This window comes from Thamnophis sirtalis, unplaced genomic scaffold, assembly GCF_051295495.1.
Source record: "Thamnophis sirtalis isolate CommonGarterSnake01/CBP01778 unplaced genomic scaffold, rThaSir2_p1.2 scaffold_9, whole genome shotgun sequence".
NCBI lineage: Eukaryota > Metazoa > Chordata > Lepidosauria > Squamata > Natricidae > Thamnophis > Thamnophis sirtalis.
This window is the reverse complement of record NW_028261389.1, coordinates 29,721,497-29,735,800: the sequence shown is the minus strand read 5'-3', so window position 1 is coordinate 29,735,800 and position 14,304 is coordinate 29,721,497. Positions and strand designations below refer to the sequence as shown.

Below are 14,304 nucleotides of genomic sequence, written 5' to 3'. Positions count from 1 at the left end.
TTCAAAATATCTTATTAACAATAATAATGAGAATAAAATAAAAAGAACACTCCGAAAAAGAAAACAAAAACAAAAAAGTAAATAAAAAAAGAAATTGAAAACTCTTTTGCATTATGCTCAGCCTCCCATCATTCTTAAAAATTTAAACAATGTGATTCATTCCATTTATATTTTGTCCTCGTCCCTTACTTCTTTGATATTTACCCCCATCTTCCTGTAGAATCTTCAGATAGCCTTTCTTAACCTTGTATTCAAATATTAGTTTATACAAAAATCAATTTATCTTCATACTTTCACTACTCATCTTCCTATCCTTCGTTTCACGTCTCCATTCCTCCCAAGTCCAAATTGCATAAGATTAGTATCTCGCTCTTCACTTTAAAATCCTGAGCTTTTTATATTATATTTCAAACATGTAAATTCATAAAATATATGCCCAGAATTCATACCAATTCATTCAATCCCAAGATCCCTTCATCAATATCCCGTTCCACCTTCCTTCCTGCCCCACACTCCTTTCATCCCAAACCGCATTTCAAATAAATCTTAGTTCCCGCTTTCCTCACAGAAAACCCTTCGTGCGCAGTTTGGATTGAAATTCAAATAAGTCTTGTAAAAGTCCAAGAAAAATAAATAAATTAAAAACTCTTTTGCATTATACTCAGCCTCCCATCATTCTTAAAATTTAAACAGTGTGGTTCATTCCATTTATATTTTATCCTCGTCCCTTACTTCTTTAATATTTACCCCCACCTTCCTGTAGGATCTCCAGATAGCCTTTCTTAACCTTATATTCAAATATTAGTTTATACAAAAATCAATCAATTTATCTTCATACTTTCGCTACTCATCTTCCTATCCTTCGTTTCACGTCTCAATTCCTCCCAAGCCCAAATTGCATAAGATTAGGATCTAAGTTTAGTCAAAATCCATCGTAGCTGATCAAGGGTTCATTGTATTGGATATACTACAAATTTCCCCCCCCATTTCTATTTCTAACCTTCCCATCTCACATCCCACAATTTAAATCTAAAATAATTGTTTTCTTTTAAATTAGGGGTCCTTTTATGAGTTTTAGAAGACATACTGGAAAAAAGGTGTACTATATGAAAAAGATTAGAAGTTCAAAATTTATGAGAGCGAAATAACATGTATTAAAGACATTCTCTGGATGTTGAAGAGAATCTGAATTTAAAGTGGAAAATAAAAATATAGGACTAACTCTAAATATTTTTATTGTGCAATCTGGCTCTGAAATCAATAGGGTACAACAATGGAATGTATAATAAGAAATCAAAAGAAATGGTACAGCTTCAGAGCTTTCCCTATAACTTCCTGCATAATTTTTCAGGACTTCATAAGAAGCAATGAAACACTTAACATGCATTTTAAATACAAGCATAATTAAATGCCTGGATTTCTGGCAGGTTCGACCAAATAGCAGATTATGTAGCTTTCAGTTTGTCTTTTTCTCTTTCTCTAGTGTTGTTTTGAGCTGTTGCAAGATGACAATAATTTTCCTTTGTTTTGAGTTGTTGCTGGAACATCTCTAGCAATGCCTGTATTTGCATCTGTCTTTTTCCAGAACAAAGTCGCCGTGACGATTTGGAGAGCTTGGGCTATGTACTGATGTACTTCAATCTTGGCTCATTGCCTTGGCAAGGCCTAAAAGCTGCCACAAAGCGACAGAAATACGAGCGCATCAGTGAAAAGAAGATGTCGACACCCATCGAAGTACTGTGCAAAGGCTATCCTTGTAAGATTTCCCTGTACTTATTTCCAAGTTCTAGGTTTCTTTTTTTAGTGCTGTGGGCATAATAAGCACGCCCAATCTAACACTCCTAGTCCAGCTTTTTGGGTAGCCTATCTTATCAATTTAGGTGGAAGTTTTTTATTCTGGACAGCACTACAAGTTTTTCTGTGAATCCTACCTCTGTTAGCCATTTAATAGCAACTGTAATTCAGAAGTGGTTAGGGAGCTGCCCTTGAGTGAAGAAAGGCTGCCTTGAGTCTCATATTTTTGGAGTAAAAACCATAGTGGATAATAGTTGTTAGAAAGATGGTATGCAGATTAGCTTGTATGAATTTAGAAGGGAAAGTTGCATGTTTAGATGGCTCCATAAGTGGATTGGAGTAAAAAGATGAAAATAGGACCCAGGATTAGCGTGAATAAATAATATCTTTACTTGAGCGGGGGTTGGGTGCAGAATTAGGTTCAGCTTTGGAAAAGATCCAGAGAGCCATGGCCAAAATAGTTAGATCCTCTTTTAGTGACAAGGAGCCAAAGGGGAACTCCAGGGAGGATTTTAATAGCTGGAATAGATTAATCCTGTCTCCAATACATCCATCTTAATTTTAATTTTAAAAGAATCAAAAGACAAAATGAATTTTCATCTTTTGGGCCTTTAGTGTGGTATCTGCAAACCTCGGTGTGCCATTGGGTAGCTGTCTTGATATTTGCCTGACATTTTTTTTTCTATTTTCATAACTAAAAAAAAGTTAAATGGGAAGATGTCTTGCTACAAAGCTAGCACAATTGAGAACTGCAAATATTTCCAATAATATTTCAGTAGTCTGTGTATATACCAGCAGTTTTTCTAAAATCCCCGGTATATACAAACTGGCATATGCCAGAACGGGGGGGGGGGGGGGGGGGAACAGGAAAAAAATTGTAGGGATCTGTAGCTTAGTTTGGGGATTCACTTGTTTATGAAAAAGGCAACCTTGGAGATGGTTAGAAAGACAATTGAGAGCAGGTCTCCCCAGTTTGTCATTTAATATGAGCCATGCTGTGCAGTGAATGCAGTATTGCAGGCTAATTGCCGACTGCCAGCAGTTCAGCAGTTCGAATCTCACCAGGCTCAAGGTTGACTCAGCCTTCCATCCTTCCGAGGTCGGTAAAATGAGGACCCAGATTGTTGAGGGCAATAGGCTGACTCTCTGAATTTGCTTAGAGGGGGCTGTAAAAGCACTATGAAGCGGTATATAAGACTAAGTGCTATTGCTAAGCGCTATTAAAAATAGGTATTTTGTGACTGGCCACATCCATCACGGCAGTCATTTTGAGGAGTGTCTATAGTGGGCTTTCAGAATTCCAAATTTTTCCTGTGTCTCCAAATGTTTGGAGGCTCCTATTTTATCTAGATGACTACGATGACCCCCTTCACTTCTCAAGATTAATGTGTGCACTGCAGACAGAAGGCTTTCATTGCCCTCTGAACTGGACTAGTGCTGTTGGGATCTATAGCATGAAACTATATATAGGCAGGGTGGGGGTGGGGGAATAACAGTGCCCAGAGAGGAATAAAATTGTTCTTGCTAATTATTCCTTGTTGCCGTCTCTCATTTCTGCCCCAGCTGAGTTCTCTACATACCTCAACTTCTGCCGTTCACTGCGGTTTGATGACAAACCAGATTACTCTTATCTGAGGCAGCTGTTCCGCAATCTCTTCCACCGTCAGGGTTTCTCCTATGACTATGTATTTGACTGGAATATGCTCAAATTTGTGAGTAACCCAAATTTTTAAAGGGGGGGGTGATTGGTATTAGTAGAATTATTTCAATATCAGGGGGCTGCAGATCGATGGGGGAGGGGCTGAAGGCTAAGGAAGCCATTCTCTCTTTAATGCTGGATTACATTTTGGAGTCCCTGTAGTGCAAATTGGCCAGAATTTGCAACCTGGTTCTCTCCAATTTGTTGGACTTTCGTTCTTGTAATATCCAGTTAGTAGTTGGTGGGGGGAATGGGATGAAATCCTGTATTGTATTTATGGGGTTCTAAATTGAGCAGCTTTCCTTGTGAAATAAACTTTTCAGTGTACTGGTTATCGTGGCTTTTATAGTGCCTAAAAAGTAGCACCAAGACCTAAGTGCATAGGAACTCCCAAGACAGATCCAAGTCCTGTATATTTTCTCATTGGCACATAGCCACACAAGCCCTGTGGCAAGACAGACAAGTGGGAAGTGCCCACATTTTAATTCTTTCTAAGTAGGTAGTTAATACAGTAAAACAAATTTAATTTTCTATATTTTAAGATGTTAAGTTCCAAAGGTGCATCTATTTTCCAAGTGCCTTTATGTTTTACAACTACAATAATGGATCCGGATGTTTTACTGAATCTTCAGTCGGAATATTGCTTGGTTAGATTTCTTTTCCCTTAGGACAGCAGAACTGAAAGGATAAATACTCATGTACAGCAAAAGTTGAATGTGTAAGCAGAGAGCTTGATGGCTACAGACTTACACACACATACTTCTTGTCCCACTCAGAAGTGGAGGAACTTGGGAAAGTTTTGCGAAATAGACTCTGACTCAGTAGGGGAAATCAGGGAGTTTTGCTTCTCAGCTTTTCTCAGCTGCTGTTGCAGTTGCTCATGCTTGTGCATAAGGCAATTGATAACTCCCAGTGGTTATTAAAGCATCGTGGGCCATTAAATATTTCAGGGAGCAGCCCGGAATCCTGAGGATATGGACCGGGAGAGGCGAGAGCATGAACGAGAGGAAAGGATGGGGCAGCTCCGGGGTTCTGCTACGCGGGCACTGCCTCCTGGCCCTCCTGCTGGGGCCACTGCTAACCGCCTCCGCAATGTCGCTGAACCCATGGCCTCCACGCCTACTTCCCGCATCCAGCAGTCTGGTGAGTAGACAGAAAATGGCATGTAAGCCATGCTGATCTATTGTGCATTTCAGCACTTTCTTTTCATCCCAAATCTTGACTGGTCGACCCTATCTTCTGTTTCAGAAAATTTATCCCTCAAAAATAAGATGTAATTTTTTTTAAAGGAATCTCTTATTAAAGCCAATAAAGAGTACCGTATTTTTCGGAGTACAAGACATACCTTTTTTCCTCAAAAAAGAGGCTGAAAATCTGGGTGTGTCTTATACACCGAACATAGTATTTTTTGCCTCCCGGAGCCACGCGCCCTTCACCAAAATGTCCGTGCATAGCCTTATGGAGGCTTTCAGAGAGCTCCTGGAGGCTAGGGAGAGCATAAATGGCCCGTTTTTTGGTCCCCCGCCCCAGCAGCACTCTATAAGCCTCCATAAGGCTATGCATGCATTTTTTTTATAAAAAACGGGCCCGTTTTCAAGAAAAATAGGCCGTTTTTTGCAACACTCCCCTAGGAGCAGTCTGCAAGCCTCCCCCAAGGCTATTCATGCCTTTTTTAAAAAAAAAAAAAAAAAAAAAGAGGCCATTTTCGTGAGGTTTGAAGAGTGCAAAAACTTTGAAGAGAATTACATTGATCAAGTGCTATGCCAGCAGAAACACCTACTTATCTACTGTATTTCTCTCTCTATTTCTCTCTCTCTATCCCTCTACCTACCTACATACATATACACACACACACTCTCCCTACCTAGTGTATATTTCTTCCTATTTCTCTCTCTCTACCCCTCTATCTACCTATACTCGATCTCTCTATTTCTCTATCTCTCTCTATTCCTTTATCTACCTACCTACCTACACACACACACACCCTACCCACCTACCTACCTACCTACTGTATTTCTCTCTCCCCCCCTTTATCTACCTACCTACCTACCTACTCTTTCTCTCCCTACCTATTGTATTTTTCTCTATCTTTCTATTTTTCTCTCTCTCTCTTCCTCTACCTACACACACTCTCCCTACCTACCTACCTTATTTCTCTATTTCTCTCTATTTCTCTTTTCATCCCTTTATCTACGTAACTACTCTCTCTTTTTCCCTATCTACCTACTGTATTTCTCTCTCTCTCTGTCTCTATCCTTCTATCTACCTACCTACTTTTTAAAATATTGCCTCTTGGTGCATCTTATACTCTGGTGCGTCCGAAAAATACGGTAAATATATTTCAGTTTCAAAACTGGAATAGATTAATCCCAATTATGGAACCCGTTGAAGAACAAGTCCATCTCCCTTCCAGTATTAGAAGCAGGAGCTCTCCTTCTTTTCAGAGTACAAATCCAACAAACTTAACATCCCAGGGCCCATAGGATGTAGCCTTCCCTTCCATGGACACTTCCCTGTTCCCATCCTATAACTTTTTCTTTCTTTTTCTTTTCTTCCTTTCTTCTGTCATCATCATTATATAACTGCAAAATATCAATGTTATAAATAATTACTCCTTTCTTGCCAGGAAACACATCTCCCAGGGCAATTTCACGGGTAGACAGGGAACGCAAGGTCAGCATGAGGTTACACCGAGGAGCCCCCGCCAACATCTCCTCGTCTGACCTCACAGGACGGCAAGAAGTGTCACGGATTTCAGCATCACAGGTGAGTTTCTTTTGATGATCGTGTTTCACTGAAAAAAATATTTACGATAAAAATCATCAGAGCAAGTAAGACCAGCAATAAAAGCTTAAGTACATCCCATCCTAGCCCACTGAACAGTCCATCTAATCAGGCAAAGAGAGGATAAATATTATTGATATATGATACCTCAACTTCCTTGGATTCTGAGAAGTATCTACAGGTAGTCCTTGGTTTACAGTGACTTGTTCAGTGACCATTTGAATTTACAATGTAGTTATGGTGGCTCCTTCAGGTTCTGGACAACCCAGCAGACCTGCTACACTAACACTGCACCTCCCTCATCACTCACACAATCTCTCCCACCTGGCAGCAGCCATTTACCTACATGCTGGCCTGGCTTGCAAGTCACCTGGGACTTGCAACTTCCTGCCAGCTTCTCTGTTGACTTTGATTGTTGGAAGCTGGCAGGAACTTGCAAGGAGGTGCTTGCTCAATAGGAACTGCAGAGATTTTTGTCCCCAAGCAATGCAGTCACCTGTGTAGAAATCTAGATCCAGGAAGTACAGGCTTTCACAGACCATACAGACACTGGATTAAAACATCAAGTAACACCAAGACTTGGTAAGACACCAAGGACAACAGGCTGGCATTCCTAGAGTGAGGTTCTGATTGGAACCATTGGCATCCTAGAAATAGAGATCTATAGGAAACCCATACACAGATGCCAATATCTGCTGTTTGATTCTCACCATACATTTCAACACAAAATAGAGGAGTCATTGGGACACTACATCACAGGACAGAAAACATCCCCACCACCAGGGATGCCTAAAAGAAGAAAAATAGGCACCTGGCAATTCTTAAAGCCGGCGTGCATCCAAATTGGACTTTTATTAAATCAGCATTTGGATCCAACAAAAGAATTGCAGGCAAAGCTGAGACTCAAAGTCAACAGAAAAATCTGGTCATTCCTTACCCCACTGGCTTTATTGGAGAAACTAAAACGGATATTTGGAAAATGCCACATATCTGTGTTCTTCAAACCCACCAACACACTAGGAGAGGCTGGTCCACCCTAAAGAGCGGATACCAAAATATAAGGGTAATGTGCATGGCAGTCCAGCCCAGTGAGGAGTGTTCAGAGCTCTACATTGGAGAAAACCAAGCAGCCTTTACACAAGAAGGTGGTCCCCAGCACAGGAAAAGCAACACTGCAGGACCAGAATTGGCAGGGCACCTTCATTTAGAAGAAAAAGGATGCTGTTTGGAGGATAATAATGTTTACATTTTGGATAGGGAAGATGGATGGTTTGAGAGAGAAGTGAAGGAGTCCATTTATGCTAGAGTGGAAAATCCTTTCCTCGGTAGAGATGGAGGCCTCAGACACAGTATGTGCCCCATTCTTTATGCTGCTCTTTCACCATTCCCCAGGAAGACCGAGACCACTTCTCAGGTTCACCAGGGAGGGCACTCTTAATGACTTTACTAGGGTAGATGATTTAACTGTTGGAACATTTACATCCCAATAACTCTCTGCCTACTCAACTAACGAGCCTATGCAGGTTAGATGAGAAATAAAACCTCCCTGAAGGACATTTATGGGATCCTTCTAACCAACTTGTTCAGGCTGAAGAAGCTATTTGGATAAGCCATGAAATGTTTTGAACCAAGAAGAAAAGAAATCCAGTTGCCATGACTCAGCTTCCAAGCAACTCTGCCTGAATGACAGAAATCTTCATTGACATACAGTCAGTCCCAGGATGTTGCCCTTTATGACTGTATTGCTTAGTGGCAGAAATTCTGGTCCCAACTGCCTTTGTAACCCTTGAGTTGGCATCATCGTCTATTTTTGTGGATTTGCTAAGTATGAAAATTCCTTTTCCAGTAGATTCAAGAATATCTAAGTCATCTTGGGAAGAACATTTTAAAAATTAAAAAAATGCATTCACCCTAAGTTATCCATTTAATACATTGATGAAAATCTTTCTCAGGGTGAGGACAGAGGGATACATTTTAGGAGAGGGAATGCGATGAATCACCTCTTCAGAAGGGAGAGAGAGGAACTAGGGTTGTGGTAGCAAACCTATGGCACACGTGCCACAGGTGGCATGCAGAGCCATATTTCCTGGCACGCCAGTCATCAGCTCTGGTGTGCATGCGTGTGCCAGCCAGCTGATTTTTGGGCTTTAGGAGCGCAGGGGAAGCTGTTTTCACCCTCCCCAGGATTCAGGAAAGCCTCTGGAGCCTGGGGAGGGGTCATGTGTGCATGCACAGGGAGGGCGCATGTGCAGGGGGCCGGGAGGATTGAATTGGTGTGGGCACACGTGCGCGCCTGATAGCACGGACACACACAATTGTGGCACACCATAAGAACTGAACTAGAGCAATCCGTCTGTACCTTTCCTATGGTCTCCTTCTGCAGCCTATTCAGTTCTTTGTTTATTGCAGACCAGTGTGCCATTTGATCACCTGGGGAAATGAAGAGTGGATTCCACCAGACCAGTGTTTGCTTAGGTGAGTGTCTGCCTTGGCAGCCTGTTATGACAGCATTGTAGCAATAGCACTTAGACTTATATATTGCTTCAGAGTGCTTTACAGCCCTCTCTAAGTGGTTTACAGAGTCAGCATATTTCCCCCAACAATCTGGGTCCTCATTTTACCCACCTCAGAACGATGGAAGACTGAGTCAACCTTGATCAAGCCTGGTGAGATTTGATCTGCAGTAGTCTGCAGTACTGTGCTAACCAATGCACCACCACGGCTCATATTATTATGTGATCAAGCAAATGGTGACTCATGCAGGGTCCACATGCTTAAATCTCAATGAAATGGAAATGGGATAGTCAGGATGTTTTAAAAGGCCCAAATGACTTCATCCCATGACGAGAAAACTGGACTCTTTTTCCTGCCCTTGCAATAAGGGACATAATGTTCTACAAATAATAATAATAATAGTAATAATAATAATAATGCCAGAGTTGAAGAAAAAGAACTAGAAAAAATCATGAAATATTGCGACCTGGCCATCGAAACTACACGGCTATGGATGAAGCATGGGACAGCGATACCCATTGTCATCAGGACACTTGGCACCATGTCCAAGAATTTTACAAGATACATCAACAAATTGCAGCTTCCTGCAATAACACCAGCGGAACTGCAAAAAAACTGCGCTACTCGGAACATCTTATATTTTAAGAAGGTACCTGGTTGACACCTAGGACGCTGGCAGCAAACCGTATCAACCATTAGCATCAGTCACTGGTATTTGTAATGCATTTTTGAATGTTCAGTTGGCTGAGTTTCATATTTAATGAGTAAAGTATATAATTAATAATAATAATGATAATTAATAATGATAATGATAATAAACCAAAGATTAACCTAATAATAATAATAATACCTTAACGGTTCTTAGGTCCTTGGTTAGGACTTGAGCTGTTGAGCTACCAACCAACTTCAAAGGCTGTGAACCTCACCAATAATAATAATAATAATAATAATAATAATAATAATAATAATAATAATAGCAGCAGCAACAACAACAACAATAATAATACAGCCAGTTCTTACAATTAGTGTTTGTTAGATTTGTGACATGGTAATTTATTACCTTGGAATTGTGCAAGTGTAATACAAGATTTCACAGAAGTATTGATCCCCGCTGGCAGTTTGAGTGCTAGGAGCAGCAAGTAGCAGGGTATTGGTATTGTTTCACCAGAGACATTCTTGAAAGCCTGAATCGAAATAATTATTATGTAACATTCATTGAAGAGCTGTCCTGTAGTGTTTATGGTGTTGGACTTGGGATAGGGTTATTAGTTTCACATCCCCATTTGATTATTGCTAACTATAATACTAGGTCTGTCATGGGGGGATTTGTATTATTGCTTCAAGTTCCTGAAAGAAAATCAGGTATAGATTTAATAGAATAAAATATTTCTTCTGTAAGGATTTATATGATAGTGAATATTTGTCTTGGGATCAGGGGAAGGGTATAGGTCTGTTTTTCTTAACCTCAACATCTTTAAGATACTATATGTGGACTTCAATTTCCCGAATTCCCCAGCTAGCCTGCTAGGAGAAGTCCATGAATCTTAAAAGTTGCTGAGATTGAGAAAAAACACCATAGCCTAAGGAGAATTGCCATTATTTAATTTTACTGCCAATTCATTAGAATTAGATGTTCTTTTCTTTAAAAAGCAGATCTAGATCTATGCAACTGTGGGTTTCACATCATAGGAGCAAGAAACACAGATAGTGTACATAAAATAAATACAGCACTTTAGACAATTTTGTGTTTCACTTTTATCTCTGTGGTTTCAGTTTGGTTCTTAAAAATATTCACTGTGAATTGGTAGAAAATTTCTTAAAAGCAAAGTAATCAAACATGAAAACACCTTGAAGCTCCAGAGATAACTTTGCACTCCTTGCAAATAAAACAACATTGTATAAATTCTGATTGATGGATAGCTTTAAAAACACGAGTGCAGATATGGGTATTATTTTCCTTCTTTCAATGCAGTTGCTAGCCCTTAAAGTTCCAAAGATTGATAGGCAAGGGGATTCCTTCATGAAAATAAGTGGTGACTCATTTAGCGCTAAGCCAGTTTATCAGAAGACAATCCAATGTTTGACTTTCTGAGAAGAAACCTCTTTATAACGCTCTGTTCTTTTCTTTTCCTTTTCTAGTGTCTTCACTGTATTTTTCTTTTAAAAAACAAAACAACAAAAACAAATTAAAAGGAAAAAACAAACAAAAAAAGCCAACCTTTTTTTTCCCCGCCAGCAACAAGGAGAGGATCTGCCCTGTGCTGGCATTCTTGTCTTTCCTGAGATCATCGGCTGTGTTCCCGAACCAAATTGCCTTTGACGATTCACTCATGCAGGAGCCTTGCAGGAACACCTTTGCTGCTGTTGTGCAGCTTCCTCTCCATAGGCCTTGCCCATCTCATGCCAGCAGGCCGTGGCTACCACCCAGATCTTTCTGCTCCCCTTTCCGATCTATATGTATTGCTCACAAAAAAAAAAAGAGAGAAGCCTTATTCGATATTGTTTTTGAAAATCCAGATAGTTAAGAAAAGAAGGTTTCCAACACAATTTTAATCACATCTTTGTTCTGTGGTTCTTGGGTGGGGAGGAGGAGGATGTTTACAGGAGACTTTAAAAATTCCAGCTCCAAGGAGCTTCAGGAGGTGGTTTAACATTCATTTCAAATTTGGCTGCAGTGGGAAGCTGGCACTGCCTCCAGGGGAGATTCAGTGGACGAAGGCTGCTATTTGTATTCAGGCATTCTTTCTTTTGGGGACACCACTGCCCCTGTGTGTGCATTCCTGTGGGATGCTACAGGCATACCAATAAGGTGAACAGGACTGGCACGGCAGCAGTTGTGTGTTAAGGGTGTGGATGTGGGTAGCGATATCTGCTGTGCAAGTCAGCAACAAATGTGAAGGTGTAGAAACGTACCCTGCTTCTAGTGCAAGGGATGGCAGTCTGTCTCTCTCTCTTTCTCAAGCAACCAGTTTGGATGTGCTTAGTTTTATTATTTTTATTTCGTTTTTGTTATTTTCCTGCAGGAGTAGGGATGGAGCTGAGGAAAAGGGAGGGGTATGTGAATGAAGGGGGTTGGGAGTAGAAGCCACGTGATTGCAGAGGTTTCTCCTTGTACCATCAATTTTAGAAGGACAGACGCATCTTCCCTCCTCAATAAGAAGATTTCTTCCACCTTTTTGCCCCGTTCTTGTTTTTAAATATTTAGGTTTTATTCAAGAAAACAAAGTCTTTAGTTCTGCATCACAGCCATCATCAACTGTCCTCCAGCCCTATAGCTTGGATTTTATTTTTTTTAAACGTTGGGCAGTCTGGAATGTTTGGAAGTGGATTCGGCCTTGGCGTTTTTGGGTTTCTTTTTTTAATTCTTCTATTTAACACAGGTTTTTTGTTGTTGTTTTCCCCTAATTTATTTACCCTGCTTACTGTGTCTCTCTCTCCTTTTTTTTAATTAAGTAAAAAAAAACCTTTTTATTACTTTGTAATTTTAAAACAAAAACAAAAAAACAAAAAATTGAACTTTGGGGGGGTGGGAATTTTGTACTTTTTTCCTGTGTAAATATTGGACTTTTTTGAGCTTTATTGTGGTTGTTAATTTGAAGTAATAAAGTAGAAAATGATAAAGTGATAGAAGTTTCTGCCTTTTTTCTTTCTCTTCTCTGCAGTCAACCTTGTGATGTAGGCAAGAAGTATCATTTTACATGCAACCTCATCATTGCTCTGTTTCCAAGTTCCAGGAAAAAGATTGACTTAAGAAGAGTATGTACATCATTTGCTCACCTAAAAATAAAGCAGATATAGCTTTCACTTTCTTAACACTGGTATAATAGCAGAAAAGCAAATTGTACAGGCTTCAAACTGTGCAATCTTTGTTTTGGACTCAAACGATAAAGGTTCTGGAAATTGAAATTTATTTTCAGATTAAAACCAATCCAAATTAATTCAAAAATCAATATTTCCAAAAATGCATTAGCCAAGGTTTCTTTTAGAATTTAAATAATGAAAAATAAAAATACTTATTGGAATTCTATTTAGCATAGAATTAATTAGTTTTTAAACTAACAGGATTCCATTGCACGTAATTAAGGAATCCTGCATTAATTGCTCCCTGTCCTTTGTATAAGAAAAATAATCTCTAACCTCTAATAGACTTCCCCAAAATTCAAAGGGAGACACTAATAACATTGTTTAAAATAGCCCCAATATCTGAGGCTGGAATATATTTGTGGGTTGATTTGGTTCTGTATTTTTCTCTTTTTGGTCTTTAGTGTAGGCCAGGTCAAAACTCAGAAGCAGGAAAAATTCCAACAATATTTTTAATTGTTATAGAATGGGATGAAAACATCTTAATAGCCTGTCAAGAGTTTCTTCTCTCTGCCCCGTTTTATATCATACAAAATCAAGGAGGGATTGACTTGTAATATCATACAAAGTGAGATTGATTTGAATGTAAGCGTTGCACTACAAAGCAAAGTTTCCACCGAAGGTACTTCTGAGCAAAGAAACCAGATAGCATTTCTGCTAGACAAGAGTCACAGCTGGTCAGTGAGAGCCTGTTTTGGTGGGTGTCAAAATGTACCTGTGAAATTTAGAGCCTTTGAAAACCCTTCTGAATTTCTTAACCACTTTTTAACTTTTTCTGCAATTTATTGGTTGGAGGGCCATGTATACCTTTCAGAAGCAGATCCAATCAAGCAATGGGATGGCTTGCCTTCAGAAGTTATGGGTGCTCCCATCTTGTACTTGTACTACTTGTACTTGACGCCTCTTCACCCATCGTGGGTATAGGCGACTTCCATGGAAATTTGACGCCACTGTTTTACGGCGATCCATGGAAGCTGTTTCGGCTGGATATACCCAAGGGGACGCCAGTCCCAAGGGTCGACAGAGCCCGATTGGTGGGAACGGGGGGCACCACGTGAAGGCCGGGTTGTCGTTTGATAGTTGAGAGGCTTTGCAATAAGCGTTGCAATGTATATTTTGCGCATCAACTATCCTTGCCCGCCTGCTCCCATCACTGGAGGTTTTGTCTGGAATGGTATATGTGTCTGGAAGCAGTATGTGTCTACTGCTTGAGCAGTGGGTTGGACTAGATGACCTCCAAGGTCCTTTCCAACTCTTTATCTGTATTCTGTCCCTTTCTCACACTTTGTTTTCTCATCTCCTTTAATGCTTCAACAGTCTCTTCTTCATTCCCAAGATGAAATCTCTATTCTTTCACATTACTTTGCTTTTAACCTTACATTAGCTACCCAGAATCACCATTTGGATGATCTTATACTTTAAAGTAAAAATTAACCAAAAATAAACATAATGTAGCAGAATTTCAATTCCTGTGAATAAAAGCAGTATGTAATGTTCTATTCATATTGTGTATGGCAATTTTCATATGAAGAACCCCAACATACCCACTATACATTCCAATGATTAAAAGGTGGCCTTGTGTCTGAACAAGATGCTGCAGTATCCAGCACAAACTTGTCTTTTCCCCCGTAACCCTATATAAATATAGGCAA

At 39.8% G+C, this 14,304-nt stretch overlaps 1 protein-coding gene across 5 annotated transcripts in view; it reads left to right on the top strand.

The window, feature by feature from the left end:
• Positions 1–12,598, top strand: part of CSNK1E (casein kinase 1 epsilon) — a 40,903-nt gene extending 28,305 nt beyond the window's left edge. For 2 of the 5 annotated variants that reach the window (XM_014054941.2, XM_087723185.1), the window contains exons 6-10: positions 1,586–1,756; positions 3,358–3,506; positions 4,444–4,636; positions 6,120–6,259; positions 10,931–12,397. In XM_014054941.2, the coding sequence (XP_013910416.2) occupies positions 1,586–1,756; positions 3,358–3,506; positions 4,444–4,636; positions 6,120–6,259; positions 10,931–10,981 (704 nt within the window). In that variant the 3' untranslated portion in view covers positions 10,982–12,397. Of the gene's footprint in view, positions 1–1,585; positions 1,757–3,357; positions 3,507–4,443; positions 4,637–6,119; positions 6,260–8,686; positions 8,753–10,930; positions 12,398–12,453 lie in introns of those variants that run through there. The other 3 variants (XM_087723187.1, XM_087723186.1, XM_087723188.1) reach the window with 3 other exon arrangements.
• Positions 12,599–14,304: the final 1,706 nt, after the last annotated feature.